General features: G+C 50.1%; 1 protein-coding gene across 5 annotated transcripts; it reads right to left on the reverse strand.

Moving 5' to 3' along the window:
* Window positions 1-1,901: 1,901 nt before the first annotated feature.
* Window positions 1,902-20,351, reverse strand: L3MBTL2 (L3MBTL histone methyl-lysine binding protein 2). 5 transcript variants are annotated; one of them, XM_032688815.1, is made up of 17 exons: window positions 20,332-20,351; window positions 18,103-18,370; window positions 17,733-17,866; window positions 16,392-16,515; window positions 15,356-15,435; window positions 14,090-14,207; window positions 13,608-13,742; window positions 12,848-12,936; window positions 10,989-11,220; window positions 10,208-10,287; window positions 9,510-9,614; window positions 8,162-8,309; window positions 7,252-7,334; window positions 5,263-5,497; window positions 4,423-4,488; window positions 3,356-3,478; window positions 1,902-2,516 (listed from the first exon to the last, which is right to left on the reverse strand). In XM_032688815.1, the coding sequence occupies exons 2-17, from the start codon at window positions 18,239-18,241 to the stop codon at window positions 2,407-2,409; spliced, it is 2,001 nt and encodes a 666-aa protein (XP_032544706.1). In that variant the 5' UTR covers window positions 18,242-18,370; window positions 20,332-20,351; the 3' UTR covers window positions 1,902-2,406. The 5 variants fall into 5 exon arrangements, with proteins under 5 accessions (XP_032544706.1, XP_032544703.1, XP_032544702.1 ...); XM_032688812.1 differs by lacking the exon at window positions 20,332-20,351 and adding an exon at window positions 19,836-19,929 and having other exon boundaries at window positions 16,401-16,515; XM_032688811.1 differs by lacking the exon at window positions 20,332-20,351 and adding an exon at window positions 19,836-19,929.
* Between the last annotated feature and the right edge of the window lie 604 nt (window positions 20,352-20,955).

Genomic DNA, 20,955 nt, shown 5'->3' on the forward strand with positions numbered 1-20,955 from the left:
ATGGTTTGAAAAGGTTAGAGGGAGAGGGTCCTAATGAGGCTCCTCTGCAGGTGACTCTAAGTGGTACTAGACACAGTGGAGCACAGCTGCAGTCTTACAAAGGTGACATGGCCAACAGCCCAGCCCAGCTGCCTTTACACCAAAGCACACAGCATGGGTAACAAACAGGAGGAGTTGGAAGCCACTGTGCTGCTGGAAAGTTATGACCTTGTTGCCACTACTGAAACTTGGTGGAACAAATCCCGTGACTGGAGTGCAAATATCAATGGCTATGGGCTGTTCAGAAGAGACAGGAAAGGAAGAGGTGGAGGGGGTTGCCCTCTACATGAAGAGGAGAACTAACTGTGAAGAGCTGTCTCTGAACAGCCATGAGCATATTGAAAGCCTGTGGGTAAAAATCAGAGACTGAGGCAACAAAGGGAACCTCGTGGTTAGAGTCTGCTACAGGCCACCTGGTCAAGGGGAGCCTATTGACAAAGCCTCCCTGCTCCAACTCCAGGAGACATCGTGCTTGCAGGCTATTCCTGCTGGGGGACTTCCACCACACGGACATCTGCTGGAAAAGTAGCATGGAAGCACCTGTCAGCCTCATCTCTGTGCCTGGGAAGGTCATGGAACAGATCCTCCTAGAAGCTATGCTAAGGCACATGGAGGACAGGGAGGTGATTTGGGACAGCCAGCACAGCTCCACAAGGGAAAATCCTGCCTGACCAGCCTAGTGGCTTTCTATGATGGAGTGATTACATCAGTGGATAAGGGAAGGGCTACAGAAGTAATTTCTCTGGACTTCTGCAAAGCCTTTGACACATTCCCCCACAACACCCTTCTCTCTAAACTGGAAAGAGATGGATTCGATGGGTGGACTCTTAGGTGGATTAGGAATTGGTTGGATGGTCACATCCAAAGGATAATGGTCCATGGCTCAGAGTCCCAATGGGCAGCAGTGACCAGTGATGTCCCTCAGGGGTCTGTACTGGGACCAGGGTTATTTAATATCTTCATTAGTGACAGAGGGATTGAGTGCACCCTCAGCAAGTTTGCAGATGACACCAAGCTGAGTGGTGCAGTGACAGACCTGAAGGATGGGATGCCATCCAGAGGGATCTGGGTAAGCTCAGAAAGTGGGCCCACCTGGGTGGGGGAAACACCACTATTGATGAAGACTCTGGGATGAACAGATTGAGAGCAGCCCAAGGACTTAGGGGTGCTGGTGGATGAGAGGCTGGACATGACCCAGCAATGTGAGCTCACGGCCCAGAAAGCCAAGTGTATCCTGGGCTGCATCAGAAGTAGCCTGGGCAGCAGGTTGGGGAAGGGGGTTCTGCCCCTCTCTCTGCTCTGGTGAGATCCCACCTGCAGTGCTGCATCCAGCTCTGGGGTCCCAGCACAGGAAGGACGTGGACCTGTCGGAGCAAGTCCAGAGGAGGGTCACCAAGTTGATCAGAGGGATGGCACACCTCTCCTATGAGGAAAATTGAGAGAGTTGGGATTGTTCAGCCTGGAAACGAGAAGGCTTCCGGGTGACCTAGCTGTGGCCTTCCAGTACCTGAAAGCACAGATGGGGCAAGACTATTTACAAGAGCATGTAGTGACAGGACAAGAGGGAACAGGTTTAAATTGAAAGAGAGTAGGTCTAGGTTACATATTATGAAAAAATTCTTTACTGTGAGGGTGGTGAGGCACTGGTACAGGTTGCCCAGGGACATTGTGGATGCCCCATCCCTGGAGGTGTTCAAAGCCAGGCTGGATGGGGCTTTGAGCAACCTGCTCTAGCGGGAGGCGTCCCTGCCCACAGCACGGGGTCTGGAACCAGGTGATCTTCCAGGTCCCCTTCCAACCAAAACCATTCTATGATTCTATGAAAAAAGGTCCCTTGCTCTTTCAAGAGGCATCATCATCTCTTTCTTTTTTTCATCTCTTTCCCCCCTTCCTGTCCTGACTTTCTCCAGGGCTTGCAGAGCCTAGACCAGGGAACACAGCACCAACATCCTACGAGGGCAGCCCCTTTCCTGACACACGGGGCCTGCACACATCACCTCAGTCTACAGCTTGTCACTTCCAGCCACAGCCAAGAACTCAAACTGCCCCTTTGTGTTCTGGCAGCTTCTTTGCCCGTTGTGAGCTCCTGCTTCAAAATGTGCCTTCAAAATCAGGCACATGCAGCCCCAGCAGCCACCCTGGTCATTCTCCTCAGTGTGCCTGTGGCCTTTCTGCTGTTTCCCAGGGTTTAGTATTACAGTTCTGGGGGAAATTTTCTTGCACACCAGGAAAGCAGAGTTGTGGTGCTGCAGGGTGGTCTGCTTTAAAAAGGGAAGGCCCTTTTAGTCTTCTGCTTCCCTCTGCCAGGACCTTCCCCAGAGGACCACAAGGTGAAACTGCTGTGGGCAGCTGGGGGATACTCCAGGATCAGTCTGTGTCTTCCTGCTTTATGCTGCTGATGGGAACAGGAAGTCCTGTGTCTCCAAACTCTGCATCTGAGGGGTCGATGGTTTCTTCTTTCACCTGCACGGCAATGACTACCAAGAGACAGAAAGAGAGAGGCAAAAATAAGTAAATAAAATCAACCTCCAAACCAGCTCTATTCATGCCCCAGATTTCCAGCTCACTTCTTGAGGGTCCCTCACCACAGGCAGCCCTGTCATGCCAGTGAAAATTGATCCATGGTCACAGCACCAATCAGGATGGGATTAAACCCTGGCAGCATTCAGCTGCTGGCTTCCAAGAACAACTTCTCCTAAGGCCTCCTAAGGGACAAAAAGCTGGTGTGGTCCATTCTCTACCCGCCTGGGTTCACCCAGGGGAAATTCAACTTCAGTGAAATAGAGGGACCTTCATGAGGCTCCATTCCCATGTGCACAAGGCACCTCACCCACCCTCCTCCCCACTAGGGTTGGCAGGTGACCCATCCACTCTTCTGGTCACCACAGCACAATGGGCTGTGTTCACATGCTGCAACAGCCCTTAGGGGACTGGGATATGACAGTCAGCTCTGCCATATTCACCTTGCCTCTCCTCCCTAACTGACCTCACACAACCAGACTGCTTGGTAAGGCACCCAGGCCCTCAGCAGGCATCAGCAGTATCAGGATATCGAGCTGTACTGGTGCCACCAAACCTTCTCTGGAAGCAAGAAGTTTTTCTTTTCCCAAGGAAAGCCAGCAAACCCTTCCTTCCACTCTCTCTGTCTCTGGAGGAGTAGGGAAGGACATTTCACACACTGCTGGCTTTCCCTGCCTGGGGGCACCCATGACTTAACGGCCAAGAGGCGGCACAGGCCTCAGGAGGGTTGGTGGCATGCAGGGTGTACACAGGAGAACTGGATGTGGCTGCTGGGTAGAGTAACTCACTCCCTTACTCTCATCAGGTGCTGGCTCTGGCAAAGCCTGGCTGGCAGCTTTTGCTTCTCGCTTTGTATTCGAGGTGGAAGGCTTCTTGACAGTCTGCTTGACACTGCGGGCTTTGGCAGGTAACTTTTTTCCTTAATAAAGAGATAACAGAGTATGGGGAAAAGTGTGTTTCCTTTCCCCTGTAAAATCAGCAACCCTGTTCCACTGAGAAACCACAGGCCAGGGACCAGCACAACTGAACAGAAAGCTACACGGTCATTAGCTGCCAACTGGTTACACGACAGAAATAGCCTACTGGAGAAAAATTCTATCGTCATCATCTCAAAATATGCTCCTTCGTGTTCTCCTTCATTAAAGGCAAGGCACTTCAGCGTGTGCTTAAATTCCAAGGAGCAAGTCTTGTTGGAATCAGTGTGGAGTCAGCTTTGCTTACCTGTCTGGCTCTAGTCCTAGGCAATGAGCTTGTTGGCTGCAAGGCACGGACACTGTAACCGTAATGTTCTCATTTTTAGCTGACCTTTTTATTTAGATTGAATGTCTTTATATTCTTTAGACTTCCTTTCCTCTCCACCCCCCCCAAAGGAATTTCTTGTCTGTCTACATGATTTGCCACATCTACTGCAACAATGACAACAACAATGACAAGATGAAACAATAAAATGGTTCAGCCCCATTAGTGGCTTCTTCAGCCATCTTAAGGCCTTCTTTCCCTCAGCACAAAGCAGGCAGGGTTGCTCTTCAGCTACCCTGCAACTGCAGCAAACATCTCCCTCTGACCATGGACACAGTAGGGAAAGCAGCACAACCTCACACCTGGAAGCAAGTGCCATATATATACACCTCAGTCAACAGAAAACAGACTGCAAAACAGATCCTTCCCACACACAGCTCTCTGCTCTTTAGGTAACAGCGCAGGTAAGAAGGATGAAGCTGTGCTGGCAAACCCACAGCTGACTGAGGGCATCCACAGCAAGACAAGGCCTCTCTCTCCTGCTCTGATGGGACATGGACAGGGTTCCTCTAACTGGGCCCAGCCTGCGAGCGAGCGGGAGGGCACTAATCAAACATCACTCACTCTTCTTTCCATAGGGTTTCTTCTTCTTCTTGGGCACCTCCTTGGCCTTCACTGGAGTTGTGGGCTCTGTCATGGAGACGAGAGGGAAACGAAAGCCAAGTCCCATAACCAGTAGGTAACTGGGATGAAGTGACAAAAGCGAGAAACAAGATACACCCGTCCCCCCAAGCCAAAGCCCTCTTCCCAAGACAACCAGCTGAGGAGAAAGCAAGGCTCTAGCACAGATGCTGTCTGTGCTTCCAGGCAAGGGCCAGGGCGGCAGGCTGGGGCAGCACAGGGGAGAGAGGCCCAGTACAGACTCGGTAGGGGCAGTAAAGAAACAAGATTCGTAGTTTGGGACAAGAAGGAAAACATCTGCAAAGGTGAGGCAGTGGCCTCCCTGTGACAAGGGAAGGAATAAACTCTCGAGATGATGCTCTTACCTTTTACAGACAGAGTCAGAGAGTTGATGAGAAAAGGGAGCACGGGCCAAGCTCCCCCCACTACCTGGCTAAGGGTTCATATAGACACACTTAGTAAAAGGGAGCTGTGCAGGGATAGGACCACCTGGAACTTTATCCAACTTCATCAGGAGCAATTAATTCTCTGTTGGTGTGCAGGTGGGGGAACAGAGGGAAAACAGAGCCAACCTCAAATCTCAGGCTGTTTTCTCCCCACTAGACTCCTCCCTCTGCCAGCAGCTAGACTGTGGCAGCAGAGGAAGATTTATGGTAGCCAGTGCAGATCAAGGAGGCCATATGCTCCTCCCTACTAGGCTCAAAAAACAAAAGAGCCACTCAGAACAGGAGGAAGTAAACCTTTGTCTTTAGTGTTGAAAACCACAGTAAAATCTTCACTCACCTGGAACAACAGGTGGTTGAAGCTGGTAGCCTGTCAGCTCACACCACCCCACAGGATAAATGTCTGGAGACTCGCAGTCCACCCACTGGTCATACTCATTGTCCCAGCCATCGAAATGGATGCTAAGGAGACGCTGGACCACACGCTTCACCGTGGCCACACAGATGAGCCGGGGCTCCATCAGGTCCACTGCCTCTACCTTCATGCCTGCCTTGAAGCCATGGTTTGGACAGTCCTGGGTGCATAAAAAGTGAAAAAAGAAAACCCAAGGCCATTTTACCCAGTTCAAACCTGTATTTGTCCACCAACACCAAAGAAAAGGCTAGCCTCCAGACTAAAGCAAGCAGACAGAGAACAAGCCCACAGATCCAAAACCAGATCCAAGGCCAGCTATGTCCTTAGTCGATCTCAGTGTAGCCTTTAGAAGCAAGATCCTGACCTGGAGGGAGCAGCAGGCAGCAGTTAAGGGACATCTTATGATCAAACCCATTACCTGACATACCCCTGGGAAATCAGAGAGACTAGCACAGGCCCAGGTGCTTCAGCAGTTTTGCTGATGTAAAGCAGCCCCCATCCTCCACCCGATGTGCCAGCCACACATCCACAGGCAATAAGCCATGCAGAACCCACCAAGAGCCTGGAGCTCACAGAAACACTAGAAAATCACAAGTCACACTCAGAGGGACCAAGATATCATTCCACCCACAGAGGGAGGACACTGATGTCCCAGGCAGCAAAACAAGGCCTTGACTTGGAGTGCACATACTCCCAGGCCTTGAGCTCTTCTAAGAAGTGCTGACTGGCAGCAAATTGCAGCCCAGTAGACATTGGGTATTGTCTATCCTGACTTCAGGATGGCTTTTGACACTGTCTGCATATGATCCTCATACAGAACATGACTGAAGTATACAGGCTGGGTGAGAAGACAGACAGATTGAAAGATAGATTGAAAACCGGCTGAGTGGCTGGGCCCAGAGGATGGTTATTAGCAGCACAAAGTCTACTTGGAGGCCAGTAATTAGTGGTGTACCCCAGGCATCAATACTGGATCCAATCCTATTCAATGTCTTCATTAATTATCTAGATGACATGACAGTATGTCAAACCAAGCAAGTTTACTTTTGATAGAAAACCGGGAGACCAAATATACTAGAGGGTTGTGCTGCCATCCAGAGGCACCTTGACAAGCTGGAGAAATGGTGAAGTCCTGCACTTGTGGAGAAAGAACCCCAGGCACCAGCATATACTTGGGGCAGACTGACTGGAGAGCAGTTCAGCAGAAAAAGGCCTGGGAAAACCAGTGGACACCAAGTTTAATATGAGCCAGCAATGTGTCCTTGGGACAAAGAAGGCTAATGGTAACCTGGGCTGTATTATGAGGAATGTTCCCAGCAGATCAGTGGAGGTGATCCTTCCCCTCTGCTCAGCGCTGACAAGGCCACACCTGGAATGCTGGCTCTAGCTCTGGGTTCCCCAGAACAAGAGAGACATGGACATACTGGAGTCCAGCAAAGGGCCAGGAAGATGATGAGGGAACTGGAACACTTTTTGTATGAGGAAAAGCTGAGAGTTGTGAGTATTCAGCCTGGAGAAGAGAAGGCTCAGAGGGATGTTATTAATATGTATAAATGCCTGAAGTGAGGGTGCAAAGATGGAACCAGACTCCTCTCAGTGGTGCCCAGTGCCAGGACCAGAGTCAATGGGCACAAACTGAAACACAGGAGGTTCCCTCTGAACATCAGGAGACACCTTTTACTATGAGGGCAGCTGAGCACTGGCAGAGAGGTTGTGGAGTCTCTATCCATGGAGATATTCAAAAGTCATCTAGACATGGTCCCGGGCAACCTACTACAGGTAACTCTGCTATAGCAGGGGTGTTGGACAACAAGAACCTTCCTCCTAAGTGATTCTGTGACAGCTGGAGCTCTTGTGCTCCTCCTTGCTGAATCCAAGCATCCCTACAAATCTCTTCTTCCTGGTAGCACTCACTGTGTTGAAGAGCCGTGATGGAGCAGGTCTTGATTTAGTCTCTTCCAGGTAAATTTCCCAGTTGAAGGTCTTTGCATCTTGCCCTGCAGCAGGAAGAAATGCTAAGAGGTAAAAAGGCAGTCACTGGGGCGACCAGTTGGGGGAAAAGGCAGAATAGGCAGGAAGGAAGCACAGCACCCGTTTTTGCAAAGCAGTTTCATGAACCAGCACATACAGCCTGATCTTGAACATAAACCTAGAGCACAGATTCCATGGAGTCCAGCACCCCTCCCCCGTGGGCAAATACAGAAAAGTGCAAGCTGCAGCTCTGAACATCTGTCAGCCATAGATCCAGACCACAGAGAAAGCTGAGGAGCAGCAGCAGGTAGGAAGAAATACGTTCAAAACACACCACTAAGACCAATCTTTCTCCCACCAGCAGGAACAAAGGAAGACAGAACAACACTGCACAGAAGTGCTGCAATACAGAAATTCAGAGCAGGCCTTTTTGTGTATGGCTAGGTGAGGCAGCAAAACCATTCCTAGAGTGACTGCCTCTTATGAGTTTGCAGAAACACTGGTCTCAGATTTATTCATAGAAAGAATAGAGATGACTCCTGACACTGAAGGACTGACTCATGCAGCAATAGCTCTACTTATCCCTTCCCACCCCCCTTGTACTTTACACCTTCCATTCTGTTCAGTTTGGGGATTGTACACCTCTCCTACTGAATGGCCAGGAGCTAACCAAGACTTGGCATATGGGCAGAGCTCAAATGGCCTGGCTCTCTGACCTAGCCTTATCTCTCTGAAAAAGAAGCAAATTGGGACCTTGTGGTTTCGATTCATCTGAACCTGACCCTCTTAGAAAAGCACTGCCCAGCAGGTTCTGCATGCAGACTTGTACCACAGGGCAGAGTCCAAATCTCACCTTTTGGAGGGGTCAGGTCGATGTTGTTCCTCTTACAGAAGTTGACGGGGAAGATGGCGTGTGAGGAGGCGTGATAGCAGAACCAGTCGGAGCCATCAGCAGACGTGGCTCCATCAATGCCGATCATGAGATACCCATCCAGGAGGACCTGAGATGGGAGGGAAGGGCATGAGTATAGAGCTTTGCTTGCTCTAAAGCCTCTCCTCTCAAAGGATTCTCCCAAGAATCCCCACAGATCAATCACAATTGTCACCAGATAGTAAAATGCAATATTATATGCTATATATTATATTATATATAACCCTGATAGGTTAGTCAACACAAGCTAATCCCCAAAGCAGCAATTTTTGCAGGACTGGGACCAACAGTAATAGCAACAGTATAGTGAAAGAACTATATGAAAAGCCATAAATGGTCAGGAGCTCTGTTCTCCCTCAGAAACACTTCACTAGCAGCCCAGAAACCCTCTATACCAGCCAGATCATGAATTTGTTACTGGGCAGAAGGGAAGGGCACCACCCTTGGATTTGCCACTTCCTACAGCAACAAGACTTGTCCCACCCTGTCACTCACTGGTAATTGGTGCCTACCAAATGTAACAGGCATGCCTGCCCCGTCCTCTTCCATTTCCAAGCAATGGCTGAAGGGAACATTTTACAGACAAAGAACTCTTCTACCATCCTCCAGCCAAACTCCAAGTCTCAAAGTCCTCTGCTTGGATTCTATGAGGGCAAACAGCTTTAGAAAGCAGGAAAAGCCCAAGGTGATGCTATACCTTAGGACATACAACGCACCTCACTGAGGAAACCTGGGCAAGCAATTGACTTCCCCCACACTAGCACAACAGTAGAGCTTACTACCATCTCATCAAGAGAGACTGAAGGAAACACGTCCATCCATCCTCAGCTTCCTACACCAGTGAATGCTGCCCATACAGAAACTCATAATTCCTCACACAGAGGTCACCTCACAACTCTTGTCTTCTCCTTTCCACAGAGGCCTCTCGTTACGCACTCTCAGAATCAGAGAACGAATCTTCCTTACTGCATGCCCAAGGGTGGAAAACAGGTGGCTGCCAGTCACATACATTGGACAGCTGGCTTGCAGACAAAGCATGCTCATCTTCATGCTGTCCACATGTGGACAACTGCTGGTCTTAATCAGTTTCTCAGACCTCTGAGGTAACACCCCAGTTCCCTTCACACACCAGCTGTCTACCTCTCTCAACAGCTCTCTCCTCTCCCTCATGCAAAATCCTGTCCAGTCTTATTCATTTGAAAAGACCTGATAAGCTGGACCACCTCAGGTAAACACAGCAGACTCCCTGCTTAACACGCACTGAACTTACCTTGCAAACAGTGGCCACACAAATGTTGCCCAGATTCAGGGGGTCAATAGCTTCCAGTTTCATGCCTTCCTCAAACCATCCACCTTCAGAATAGACAGCTCGTACCTAAGGAAGACTCTGGTGTACCATGTGCTGCCAGGCATGGGACAGTCCCATCCTGACACCAAGCGCAGCAAGTGCAAATAGAATTAGAACCTCTTCACTTGGCTCAACTCAGGTTGGGAAGGGAAAGAAGAAATATTACAAGAAATACAAAGCAACACAAACCAACACTGTGTGTCAGCAACCTCCTGCCAAGGCTCTGGTCAGTCAGAGAGCCAGGCCCAGCACTCAGCTGCTGCTCCACAGCAAAGCAAGCCCCCTCCTCATCTCAGGCCCTACCAGCATGATCCAGCTCTGTCGAAACTGGCCTCTCTCATGCACTCATCTTCCCTCTCCAACTCAAAACTTCAAGCAACTACTTGCCCTTCAATTGAGTCCCTCAATCTGTTGTTGTCTTTTAGTTCTTCCAACTTTCTATTTTGGCCTGCCCCTGCCCAACCACAGCCTTGATACTCCAAACACCTTACTGCCCTTAGCAGTAAGTGACAAATGATCCCCCCTCAACAACCCACACGGCAGCATGTACATCGAAGGAAGGAAGTGCTATCACCCTTTCCTTTGCTGTAAACCCACAGGGAAAGGCAGACTTGTCCTACCTTCTTAAACAGATAGGGGACGGCATCACAGTAAATCTTCCGGAAGGTAGGATGGTTTGCCATATCGTTGCGCTTTTCTTCTGTGAGGAATGGAAGAAACAAAGGTAAAAAACCTGTGGCAACTGCAGGAAGAAAACCTACTGCTTATTAATTTCCTGGAGAGAGCTTAGTTGCTATTAACGCCCTCGACAGGAGACCATGTAATAGAAAGAACAATTCGGTTCCTCTATACCTTTTCATAAAGCAGGTTGTGATGCAGGACTTGCTCAAAAGCAGATGGTTCAGCTTTCTGAGCACTACTGATAACATATGCAGCTGTAATCACCAGGGAGAGGTAGCAAGGAAGAGACACAACCAAAAAGGATCAGCAGAGCCCAAGCCTTACTTTTTTCTGCCAGTCTAAGCTGATCAACAATTCCTCTTGGCAAAGTCCAGAAAAACACAACCTGATGGCATCCAGTGCTACAGAAGCCAGCATGAATTTCCTCAAAAAGACCAAAGAAACATCTGTGATGTTGCAAAGTCTGCATTCTCATACTGAGGGGATAGACTACCTGCTTCAGGTGAGAAACCCTACAATCTCCTGTCTTGATCTGTGGTAGCAGATCACAGGGCTTTTATCTATCCAGGGGAAAAGCAGCAGACCCAAAATTAAGCAGACTTTATCTGTCAGGTCCTGAGGCAACTGTTTGACTCCCAGAATGCCCAGCCTGGTGTCAACAGCAAGGTCTGGACAGTTCACAGCAGATCAGAAGATGCTTTGCAGTGACCCAATCCTTACCTGTCTTCTTTATGTCGTGGCCCACTCTCCGTGACCAGCCCACGGGATGGATGAGGGGACTCCACATGTGGCACCAGAAGTCATCGTCGCTGTCACCGTCCTCATAGAGGAGTCTCAGTCTGCCCCCAATCACTGTGTCCACCACTGCCATGCGTGTCTGGGACACATGGTTCTTATCCACCACCTCGACTCGCATGCCCTGCCGGAACGGGTACTTCATGCTCTCTGCCATCTGGCAACAACCGACAGAGGAGGTGAGGTCAATCACACTTGCTGTTTTCCTTCTCCAAACACTTCAGAGAGCAGCTTTCCCCACAGACATGCTGGCCAAACCCCGGCACTGCCCAAAGCTGACTGGGAAGGGATGCATGGGAGAGGGTTGATTAGGGGGACAGGGAGCTGCCAGTCCCAGACATGACATCATGGCTGGGCACATATTCCCTAAGTCTCCCTTGTCATGTGGCCTCATAAGAGCTGCCCCTGCCCCAGCCCAGCAGCTACGCCCAGCCAGCACCTTGTGTGAACGTTCCTAGTGTGAACTGCTGTTCAACAGGAACTGCGTGAGGAATTGTGTGCCTTTTTCAGTCATGAAAGACTGAAACAAGGGTTTCAGAGCTGGAAGCAGCTAGAGGTGTAGCTTCCCAAAGGGCAACAGAATTTTCAGTTCACTTTAAGAGAGGTCAGGTTCTTATTTTTCCCTTTTTACTCTGATCAGAGGTTGAGCTATATGATGATCTACCTGCTGACTCCACATCCAAAGCCAGAGTTACTCTGCAGATTGACCTAAAGGTACAGGCGTAGGGAAAGAGTCACTGGCTGCCTTCTAACTGATTTTTTTGAGACCTTCAGTTTGCTGATACAGCCTAGTCCTACTTATCCTCAAACGCCCAAAGGTGTTTAGAGAACATCTGACATTTTGGAACTGTGATCCCGAATGCTGTGCAGCAACTAGGAACCACAAAACAGACTCAGACACCCAAACCAGCCTATACCCGAATCGAGAACTTTTAAACTAAGGACTTCCCCTTCCACCTCTTGTTCATTAAGTGGGAGTGGAGATGTTGAGGGGAGAAAGATACTGTCCGTGTTTGTTTCCCTCTACCACTTCCACTCCAGCTACAAGCTGTGGCCCAGGAACAAGCAGCTACAAACACCCTCTTAACTTTCTGAGAAGCAACATGGGAAACACCAACTACATCAAGGTCTCCAGCTCAGTGTCATCACTTGCCCTGCACACAGAAAAACCCATCACCTGCCTTCCTGCCTGCTGTCTCTGGGACCATCTTCCTTATCTGTCATTTCCAAAGCTGTCAGCCACAAAAGAGCCTCTTCTCTCTTACAAGGTCTAATCTCAGTGCAGGCTACATGAAAACAACCATAAGAGCTAAAAAAGCTGCTAAGGCTACAACACTTTGAAGGAGCCTGTGCCTCTCTCAGTCCCTCCAGGCTTCTGTATTTACCAACACTGAAGGCAAAGGCTTTTGACCCTCAGAGCTATTCTCTGGCGCTGAAACAGGGCAGGGAAAGGCCAGGTTGCATCTGCACCAGCCTCTCCTTTCAGCAAAATGCCAAACCTCACCCCCAGTATTTCCCAGCAGACTATGTGACAACAGCTTTTAAAGCCCACCTACGACCCAAAGGAAAAACTGTTGTGCTGACAGGGCACGAAGGCTGTGCCATTACCCACAGCATCATGACAGATACCTTAGGAGCGTGGGGAACCACTCACTGCCCCTGCCCTGCCCAGGTGTCAAGGCACACAGAAGTCGCACAGATCAGAACAGAAGAGACGTGTTGAGCACACATGTCTTGGCTTCAGCTTCATTTCCCCACGCAAAATGACAGTCTCCCATGTTTACCTTCATGTGAAAATCCACTGGGATGGTCCTAGCTCCCACCAGTTTTTTCATGAGGTAACTTCTCCAGTCAGTGTACTTGGCATGGATAGCTACATACACACAGGGAAAAAGCACATTTTTATGACTGAAATAATTACAGCACCACCCTACACTTTTCCATCTCTCCAAGAACCTATTTGCATTAAAAGGCCTTATTCACATTCAGATTCTGTACTCTCATTCTGCCAGCTTGCCCCCACAACAGGCTGCAAGGGATCACTGTTACAGAATGGACTGGGCCAGACACTCAACACCACTGATCTAGATGAGGAAGTGGTAGAAGAATAAAAACATGTGAGCCATACAAAGCAAATCTCAGCTTGCCCGAATTCTGCTAAACTGGCACCCCTGTCTAAACTGCTAGTTGAGCAAGGACTGGAGCCACTGTGCTTCTCAGAGACACTGTCCAGGATGTAAGACCAAAACGTTCCCCCAAGGTTAAGTCCAGCCACCATGTGGAGTAGAAGGAGGAACAGCCATCTGCATTAGTCTCCACAGTCTGACATCAGCTCTGCATCCAGCATCCCCAGGGTCGACCACAGGGAGGTGCAGAGGGAGCAGTCCAAGCAATCTCCAGCTTCCCAAAGAACACAAATGTTCTCAAAGCACAAATGCAGCTGTGGTCCTACATACAGTGGGAGCGCCTGTCCTCCTGTGCTAGGCGTACACCAAGGCTCCTCTATGCCCAGGAACATCCTGATCCCTCTTGCCCCACACTCACTTTGTGGTGGTACCAGGATTTTGCTGTTGATGGCACACCAGCCAATAGGGTGAATATCCACTGTGCCCAAATTGCACCAGAAGTCATGGCCAGCATCATTCTCAAAGCCCTCATATCGCAGTAGGGCCCTGTATCCTGCCAAGACAGAGCAGACAACCAGACAAAGGCATTAGAGGCCAAGAATTTGGCACCACAGGCTTAGTACCTACAGTATGGCCTTCAGAGCTCTGCATAGATTATCAGAGCTTCTCCAGACATTCTGGAGGCAGAACTATTCCTGTAAATTGCCCAGCAACCAAAAGAGGAACCCCATGTTGGTTTCCTCTCACTCCTGCACCCTGGTATTTCCTGTCCCAAAATCTCTCAGCAGTTGTGTATCTCCAAAGAGGTGCTGTTTTGCTTGACCAGCTACACTCAGCTCTCTAAAGCTTCCCTCCGAGGTTAGCCATCCCCAGCTGTCAGGAATTACATCAGAGACGTACCTACGATCTGGATGACAGACGCAATCCAGTACACACGGCTGGGGAGCACAGCATCACTGTTCAGCACTTCCACTTTCATACCTTTCACCACATCATCCCACTGATCGAAGAGCGGCACCTGAAAGATTGAGGCAACCACATTGGGAGAGAGATGTGGACAATGAGAGCAGGGCTCAGGCCCTCCTTCTAGCTTTCAGAGACATGTCTTAGGCAGCTACACTTTCACCCTAGGTACAGGCTTACATCTACCAACACCTTGAAATGCAATTGAATTGTCCCAAACATCTCACAGGGATGTCCACTGAGGATCCCAAAAGGTAGAACATCATCTAGCAATACTTAACTATTTCACTGCCAGCTGTCCTATTATCCCAAAGAAGCTGCTGCCATTTCTCTATGGCATATATATATTGGCACATACATCTTGGAGTTTGTAGCCAGGTGGGTACCAGTCTCTTCTCTGAGGTGACTAGCAGTAGGACAAGAGGGCACAGCCTGAAGCTGCACCAGGGGAGGTTTCGGTTAGACATTAGAAAGAAGTTCTTTACAGAGAGTGATTGGATATTGGAATGGGCTGCCCAGGGAGGTGGTGGAGTCACCACTCCCAGAGGTGTTTAAGAAAAGACTGGATGTGGCACTGAGTGCCATGGTCTAGTAGACAAGGTGCTGTTGGGTCAAAGGATTCATGTCTCCAAAGTCACTGGACTCGATGATCTCAGGTCTTTTCCAACCTAGTTGATTCTGTGATATAAATACCTAACAATCAATAAAACTGCTGTGCCTGCCTGACCTATCCTCAAAAAAAAAAAGAAAACATCAGTATTATCACAGACCACAACTCAAAAGGAACATAACAAGTGAGTGTTACTAGAATCAGACATGCTGGAGGGGGCAGCTACGGCCAGGCTCACATAAGCTGTATTCCTGCCTGCACATCACCATGGGCTCTGCTGACCCATACAGACTGGAAAGGTAACTGGGAGCTTCCCACTATTGCCCCCAGTCAAAATTAATTCTATCCCCAGTCATCACTGGGCCATTGCTACCAGCACTGTTTCTATCAGTTTCCCGTTTCCTCCCCCAAAACCCCTGGTCCCTTTGTGAGACTCTCATTCTTAGCTGTGAGAAGCTTCTTTCCTTGCATCACCTGGGGCTCAATAGCCACCCACTGGATCTCTCCTCACCACCAGTCCCAGGAGCACAGGGGAGGTCCATGCACACGACATGCCCCACATGCACTGTGACGCGCAGCAAAGTAGAACTCACATGTTTGAAGCAACTGACAGGAGCTGCCTTGTAGCCGTGCTCCTGAAGGTACTTTCCCCAGTCAAAGCCCAGGACGAGTGCTACAAGCAGACACGAGAACAGAAAATCAGAAGAGATCACAGAAAAGGCACAGAGTGCTCAGTTACTTCTGGAATACAGCTTGCAGCCTCCAGGCAGTAGGACACTCTGCCCCGGCACTCTGCATTCCAGTGCATTTTCCCTGGTGGGAAACTAGATCCTATGACTGCAAGGTGACCAGCCCCTGAAAGAGGTAAAATATATTATTAATCAATCTTTACTGTCACTTGCTTTTGGGGAAGGGGGAGCAGGAGGGGTAATAAAAGAGTTCAAGTCCAGCCCAGGGCTCAAGCACTCCAGGGACAGTGCATCCTTTCAGTGCTAAACCACTTTCCAACTTTGCCTCTCAGCAGCAACACTGCAGGGTCATATCAGCAGCACTTGCTTCCCCAGAGGGTGCTGGGAAAATCAGAGTAAAGCACTGAGATATTAATCCTACAGTCACTCCTGATCCAAAGCTACAGCTCTGCTCCATCAATCCCTGCTTCTGCCATGCCCTGGGGCTCACCTTTTCCCTCACACAGTAACCTGCTGCTCCTTCAGCTGCAATGACTGTTTATTGCTCAAGCTGATCAGTGAGTGACTCAGGAGAAATGTAACTCCCACAGGCAGTGGGGCAGCAAATGGCTGAGAGCAGCGGGACACCTTTAAGTCACCTTTGCCAGTAGAAGTCAGCACCTCATGGGACTGGGACTACAGAGCTTACACTTCAGGTCAAGTCATATGAGGAGTGAGGATGAGGCTACAATAATGGATGGGCAGGGCTCCATTAGCACTGGTAGGAAGAGGAAAAGAGGCATGCCCTGTGTCCTGGCAGCCTGTGGCAGAGCAAGCCACACCGTACAAGGCAACACACCAGAGGGGAGGAGGAGGAGGACTGCAGGGCTTACAGCCCTCACAGTGTCCCTATTTCTGTGGTCCCAGCAGCTGCACCTCCTCACACCTCACCTACACTCACCATCCTGACCTGTCAGTGTCCCATCTGCCAGCTGTCCTGTGCCCTGCGAATGGAGGAAGGCCCCAATCTTGGCCGACCAGGATGCCTTGTGCAGAACTTTAGCTTTCTTCGTTGGTGGTTTCCCCTACAAAAGAAGGAGCATTAGGAACATTAGTTACACAGGAGAGGAAGTCATCCCTTGGAAGCAACTGGCCAGCTGGGCATGCATCTCTTCCCTGGGCCAATTTTCAAGTTACTACAATATATTTACTAACGCTCACAGGAACAAGAAGAAATAGCATGTAAAAGACCAATGTGTCCTTCCTCAGCTTTTAGGGAGCACCACCGTTCAGCTGGCACGTGTTCTCTGGGGACTTCAGGCAGGAAGAACAAGGGTATGTCAGTCCAATCTTTAATTAGAGAGCAACCACCCATCCCTGCACACAGGCACATCCTGTTCCATCCCCAGGAATGATCAGACAATCATAGAATGGTTCCAGTTGGCAGGGGACCCTGAAGATCGTCTAGTTCCAACCCCTTTTCCATGGGCAGGGACATCTTCAACTAGACCAGGGTGCTCAGGGCCCCATCCAATCTGGCTGTGGACAACCCCAGGGATGGGGCATCTCCAGTGTCCCTGGGAACCTGTTCCGGTGCCTCATCACCCTCACAGTAAAGAATTTTTTTCCTAATATGTAATCTAAACCTACTCTCTTTCAATTTGAACCCATTCTCTCTTGTCCTGTCATTACATGCTCTTGTAAACAGTCTTGCCCCATCTTTCCTGTAAGTTCCTTTCAGGTAGTGGAAGGCCACAATTAGGTCACCTCTTTTCCAGGCTGAACAATCCCAACTCTCTCCCAATTTTTCTCATAGGAGAGGTGCTCCATCCCTCTGATCAACTTGGTGGCCCTCCTCTGGACTTGTCAACTCTGTTCCAGTCCCTGGTCCCCAAGGGCAGTCTCCCAGGAAATCCCACTGACAACCTTCCTGAAGAGCTGGAAGTCTGCCTCCCTAAAGTTAAGGAGCCTGACTTTACTCCTTACCTGACCTATATTCCTCAAGACTGCAAACTCCACCAATGCATGATCACTGCAATCCAGGCTGCTTCCGATCTTGACATCCCCAATTTGCTCACTTACATTAATGACCATCAAATCTAGTACTGTGTTCCCTCTGGTAGGGCTGTCTATCACCTGGCTTAAGAAGTTATCCTCCATGCATTCCAGGAGTCTCCTGGGTTGCCTACAGCTTGCTGTGCTACTTTTCCAGCAGATGTTGAGTTGGTTGAAGTCCCCCAGCGGGACAAGAGCCTGCGAGCAAGATGGAGCCTGCGAGCAGGATGGAACGGTTTTAACTCACCTGCAGTCTGGCCAGGATGCTGGCCTTCTTGGAATTTGAGGAGTAGCTTCTGGAGCAGGAGACACTGCAGAAACGTTTGGTTTTGGAGAAGAAAGCTTCCCTGGTGCCCACAATCCCACACATCTCACACACAGCTGAGAGAAGGAAGGTACAAAAACGTGAGCATTTGGCAGGGTCGGTGCACTACAAGGACAGAGCTGAGACAGGGTAACCCTCATTACACACAGCAACTCCCCCATATAGCCCAGAAAATGCAGTCTGAATCCAAAGCTGCTCCCAAAGCATCCCCAAGGTGCAGTCATACACCCTTCAGTGTCCCCAGTCCTTGCTCCCTCCATCCTGCACATGTTTTAGGTAGAAGAAGCAGTACCTGGCTCGGAGCCACTGTCTTCCATGAGCCGGCCCGTGGACGGCTGGTGCACAGGAGAGGTCGAAAGCTCTCCAGCTTCCCGGTCTGCCACCTCATCATCACTAGACTCCTCCAGACAGGAGCTGCTGTCACTGCCCATGCTGCTGTTGTAGCACGTGAGGCTGTCATAACCCCCAAAGATGTCCAATTCATCATCCTCCTCATCGTCATCGCCCTCCTCCTCCACCCGCTCCAAAGACGAAGTTTTGTGGTGGAAGGCAGACACCAACTGCAAAAAGAGCCAGTCAGAAATTACATTTGACACCCCACCGCACAATAAACCTGCCTTTGCTGCCGAGGGAGGGGGGCCTTCTGGAGCAGGGAGAGGCCTCAGGGAGAGCAATGAGTCCACACAGGAAGCCCAAAAGGCAGGAGTCTGAATCCCTAGTAGGAAAGCTATTACCCCCAAAACAGGTCCATATACTGGCATTCCACAGGCTGCATTCTGTTTGCCAAGAGGAAAGTGCCACAGAGTTGCAGCTAGATCGAAAACAGCTTGAGGAACATGGAAAAAGTACATCAGCTGCCATGCTGATGAAGGACAGATCAGACCATGTCCTTCCAGAAAACGTTTCTCCCAACACAGTTGCACAGCACAGCAGTGCAGGCACCATCAACAATAAAGTCCTACAGATTTCCAGAACAGAGTACAAAGCTGCTCTGGCCACAACAGCTCACAAGATCAGCACAGCCTGGAAGTCAGGAGGGCAAACTTGGCTCTGGAGACAGTTCATGTCCTTTGGAAACTGCACGGTCCACAGCAGGCCTTGGCTCAGAAACGGCATCACCGGGATGGCAGAACATTTGTTGTAAGTTTTTGCCTACAACCAGATGCTTCCACAGCTAAATATCTTCACTAGCTCTTCATACTTACTGTTATAGCAGCAGAGCTGCGAGGCAGAGACTGAAGAAAGAGCACAGAAAACCAGCGACTGTGTCTCAGAACAGGAGAATCTGGAACCAGGCTCCAAATAAGCAAAAAAGCAACTGGGAAAAGGTGTTAGCAACTCAGGGAGGAGCAGCAAGAAGTCAGCACCAGCACAGGGAGTGATGGAACAGAAAGGCAGACTCCCACAGCTACATGAGGCACCAGGATACAATTGTTCATCCAAGCGAGCAACAAGAACAGATCAACAGCAAGCCCACCACCGTCAAGTGCTAAATTCTCTCTGATCCCTGGCTCCGGGTTATCATTAGAGACACACGGACGGGAAGACCAGACTTCACTCACTGCTGACTCCCCACATCCTCCCTGGCTTTCACACAAAATAGATCCAAGGTTCCCCGGCTGTTCCGTGAACAGAACTGCTCTCCTGAGGATCCACGCCCTCAGGCAGCATTCCTGACGTCTGAAAGGCAAGAACTCCTCAAAACCCCCCATTTTTATCGTCTTACGGTCCCTGTGTGGGCGTGCACCTTCCACCAGCTCGTAGGACGAGAGCATCTTTGTATCGTTACTCTTCCACCACATGCGAATGAATCTTCCGGACACTTTACGAGCCCCCAGGGCTTCCAAGCAAGGGCAGCACTACCCGGAGCCTCCTCAGGGAGGCCAGGGGGACGCAGGGGCCCGTCCCGCCGGAGTCAGACCGACCCACCGCCGCCACCAGCACCAGCCGAGGCCGAGCCGAGCCATACCCAGCCCAGCCCAGCCCGGCCCGGCCCAGCCCGTCCTGTCCCGTCCCGCCGCTCACCTCGCCCCGGTCCCGCTCCATGGCTCCCGATACGCGTTAATCCACCTCATGCGCGCCGAGCGGGTCCCCCCCCCGGCGGCGCGTCTGATTGGCGGCAGCCGCGGAAAGGACAGCAAATCACCAGAGAGCTTATTCCCGCCGCGCTGCCCGCGGGGCACGACGGGAGCTGTAGTTCCTCTCCCGCGGCCACGGCGCCCCCAGGCTGGGTAACAAAGGGTCCTCACTTCCTCTACCACTCTTTTTAGCCACCTCCATCTCCAGTATTTGGGGAAATCTGGAATATTAGGATCTGTTGCCACGAATTCAGGGATAGGCTATTCCCTATTGTTCTATGGACTCACTGTTTTAAGAAACAAACCAGAGACCTTATTTAAGCACTTGACACGAAATTTTAACTATTATATGATCTGACTGACATTCTTGGCAAGAATTCATCTCTCTCACTATGCTTTCTTGTTTTCCCTCAAATAGTCCTCAGCTGTTCTTGTATATTTACCTTCTGTCAGCAGCTGGTGGGGCTGGTTTTGTGTTATCTTCTGCCTCCCCGGCTCTGGCACTTCCCGTAAGTCTGGGTCCGTGCTCTCGGCCCCAGAATCATGGCATGGTTTGAGTTGAAAGGGACCTTAAAAGTCACCTAGTGCCGACCCCCCTGCTGAGGGCAGGGACACTTTCCACTAGATCAGGTTGCTCAGAGCCCTGTCTCCAGCCCCGCCTTGAGCACTTCCAGGGGTGGAGAATCCACAGCTTCTCTGGGCAACCTGTGCCAGTGCCTCACCAACCTCACAGCAAAAAATTTCTTCCTGATGTCTAATCTAAACCTGCCCTCTTTCAGTTTAAAACCGTTGCCCCTTGTCCTGTCACTATCTGCCCATATAAAAAGTCCCTATCCCCACTTTTTATAAGCCCTTTTCAGGTACTGGAAGGCTGAAGTGAGATCTCCCTGACGCCTTCACTTCCCCAGGCTGATCAACCCCAGCTCTCTCAGCCTTTCAAGAAGCTCATGTAACAACATTATAAATGATAAAACACCCCAACAACACCCCAGACTTCAGCCTCACAGACAGATGTGATGACCAATCACCATCAGTGTGGGGGTCTGAACACAGTGTTCCTGAAAGTG

Source organism: Chiroxiphia lanceolata, chromosome 5 (assembly GCF_009829145.1).
Source record: "Chiroxiphia lanceolata isolate bChiLan1 chromosome 5, bChiLan1.pri, whole genome shotgun sequence".
NCBI lineage: Eukaryota > Metazoa > Chordata > Aves > Passeriformes > Pipridae > Chiroxiphia > Chiroxiphia lanceolata.

Bases quoted from the DNA above. Each gene is read 5' to 3' on its own strand.
- L3MBTL2 (XM_032688811.1), bottom strand. From the start codon at position 19,856: ATGGAGCGGGACCGGGGCGAG. The intron at 18,371-19,835 runs GTGAGCGGCGGG...CTCTTTTTGCAG, and splicing joins TGGAGCGGGACCGGGGCGAG to TTGGTGTCTGCCTTCCACCA. The intron at 14,208-15,355 runs GTGAGTTCTACT...TCAATCTTTCAG, and splicing joins CTGTCAGTTGCTTCAAACAT to GTGCCGCTCTTCGATCAGTG.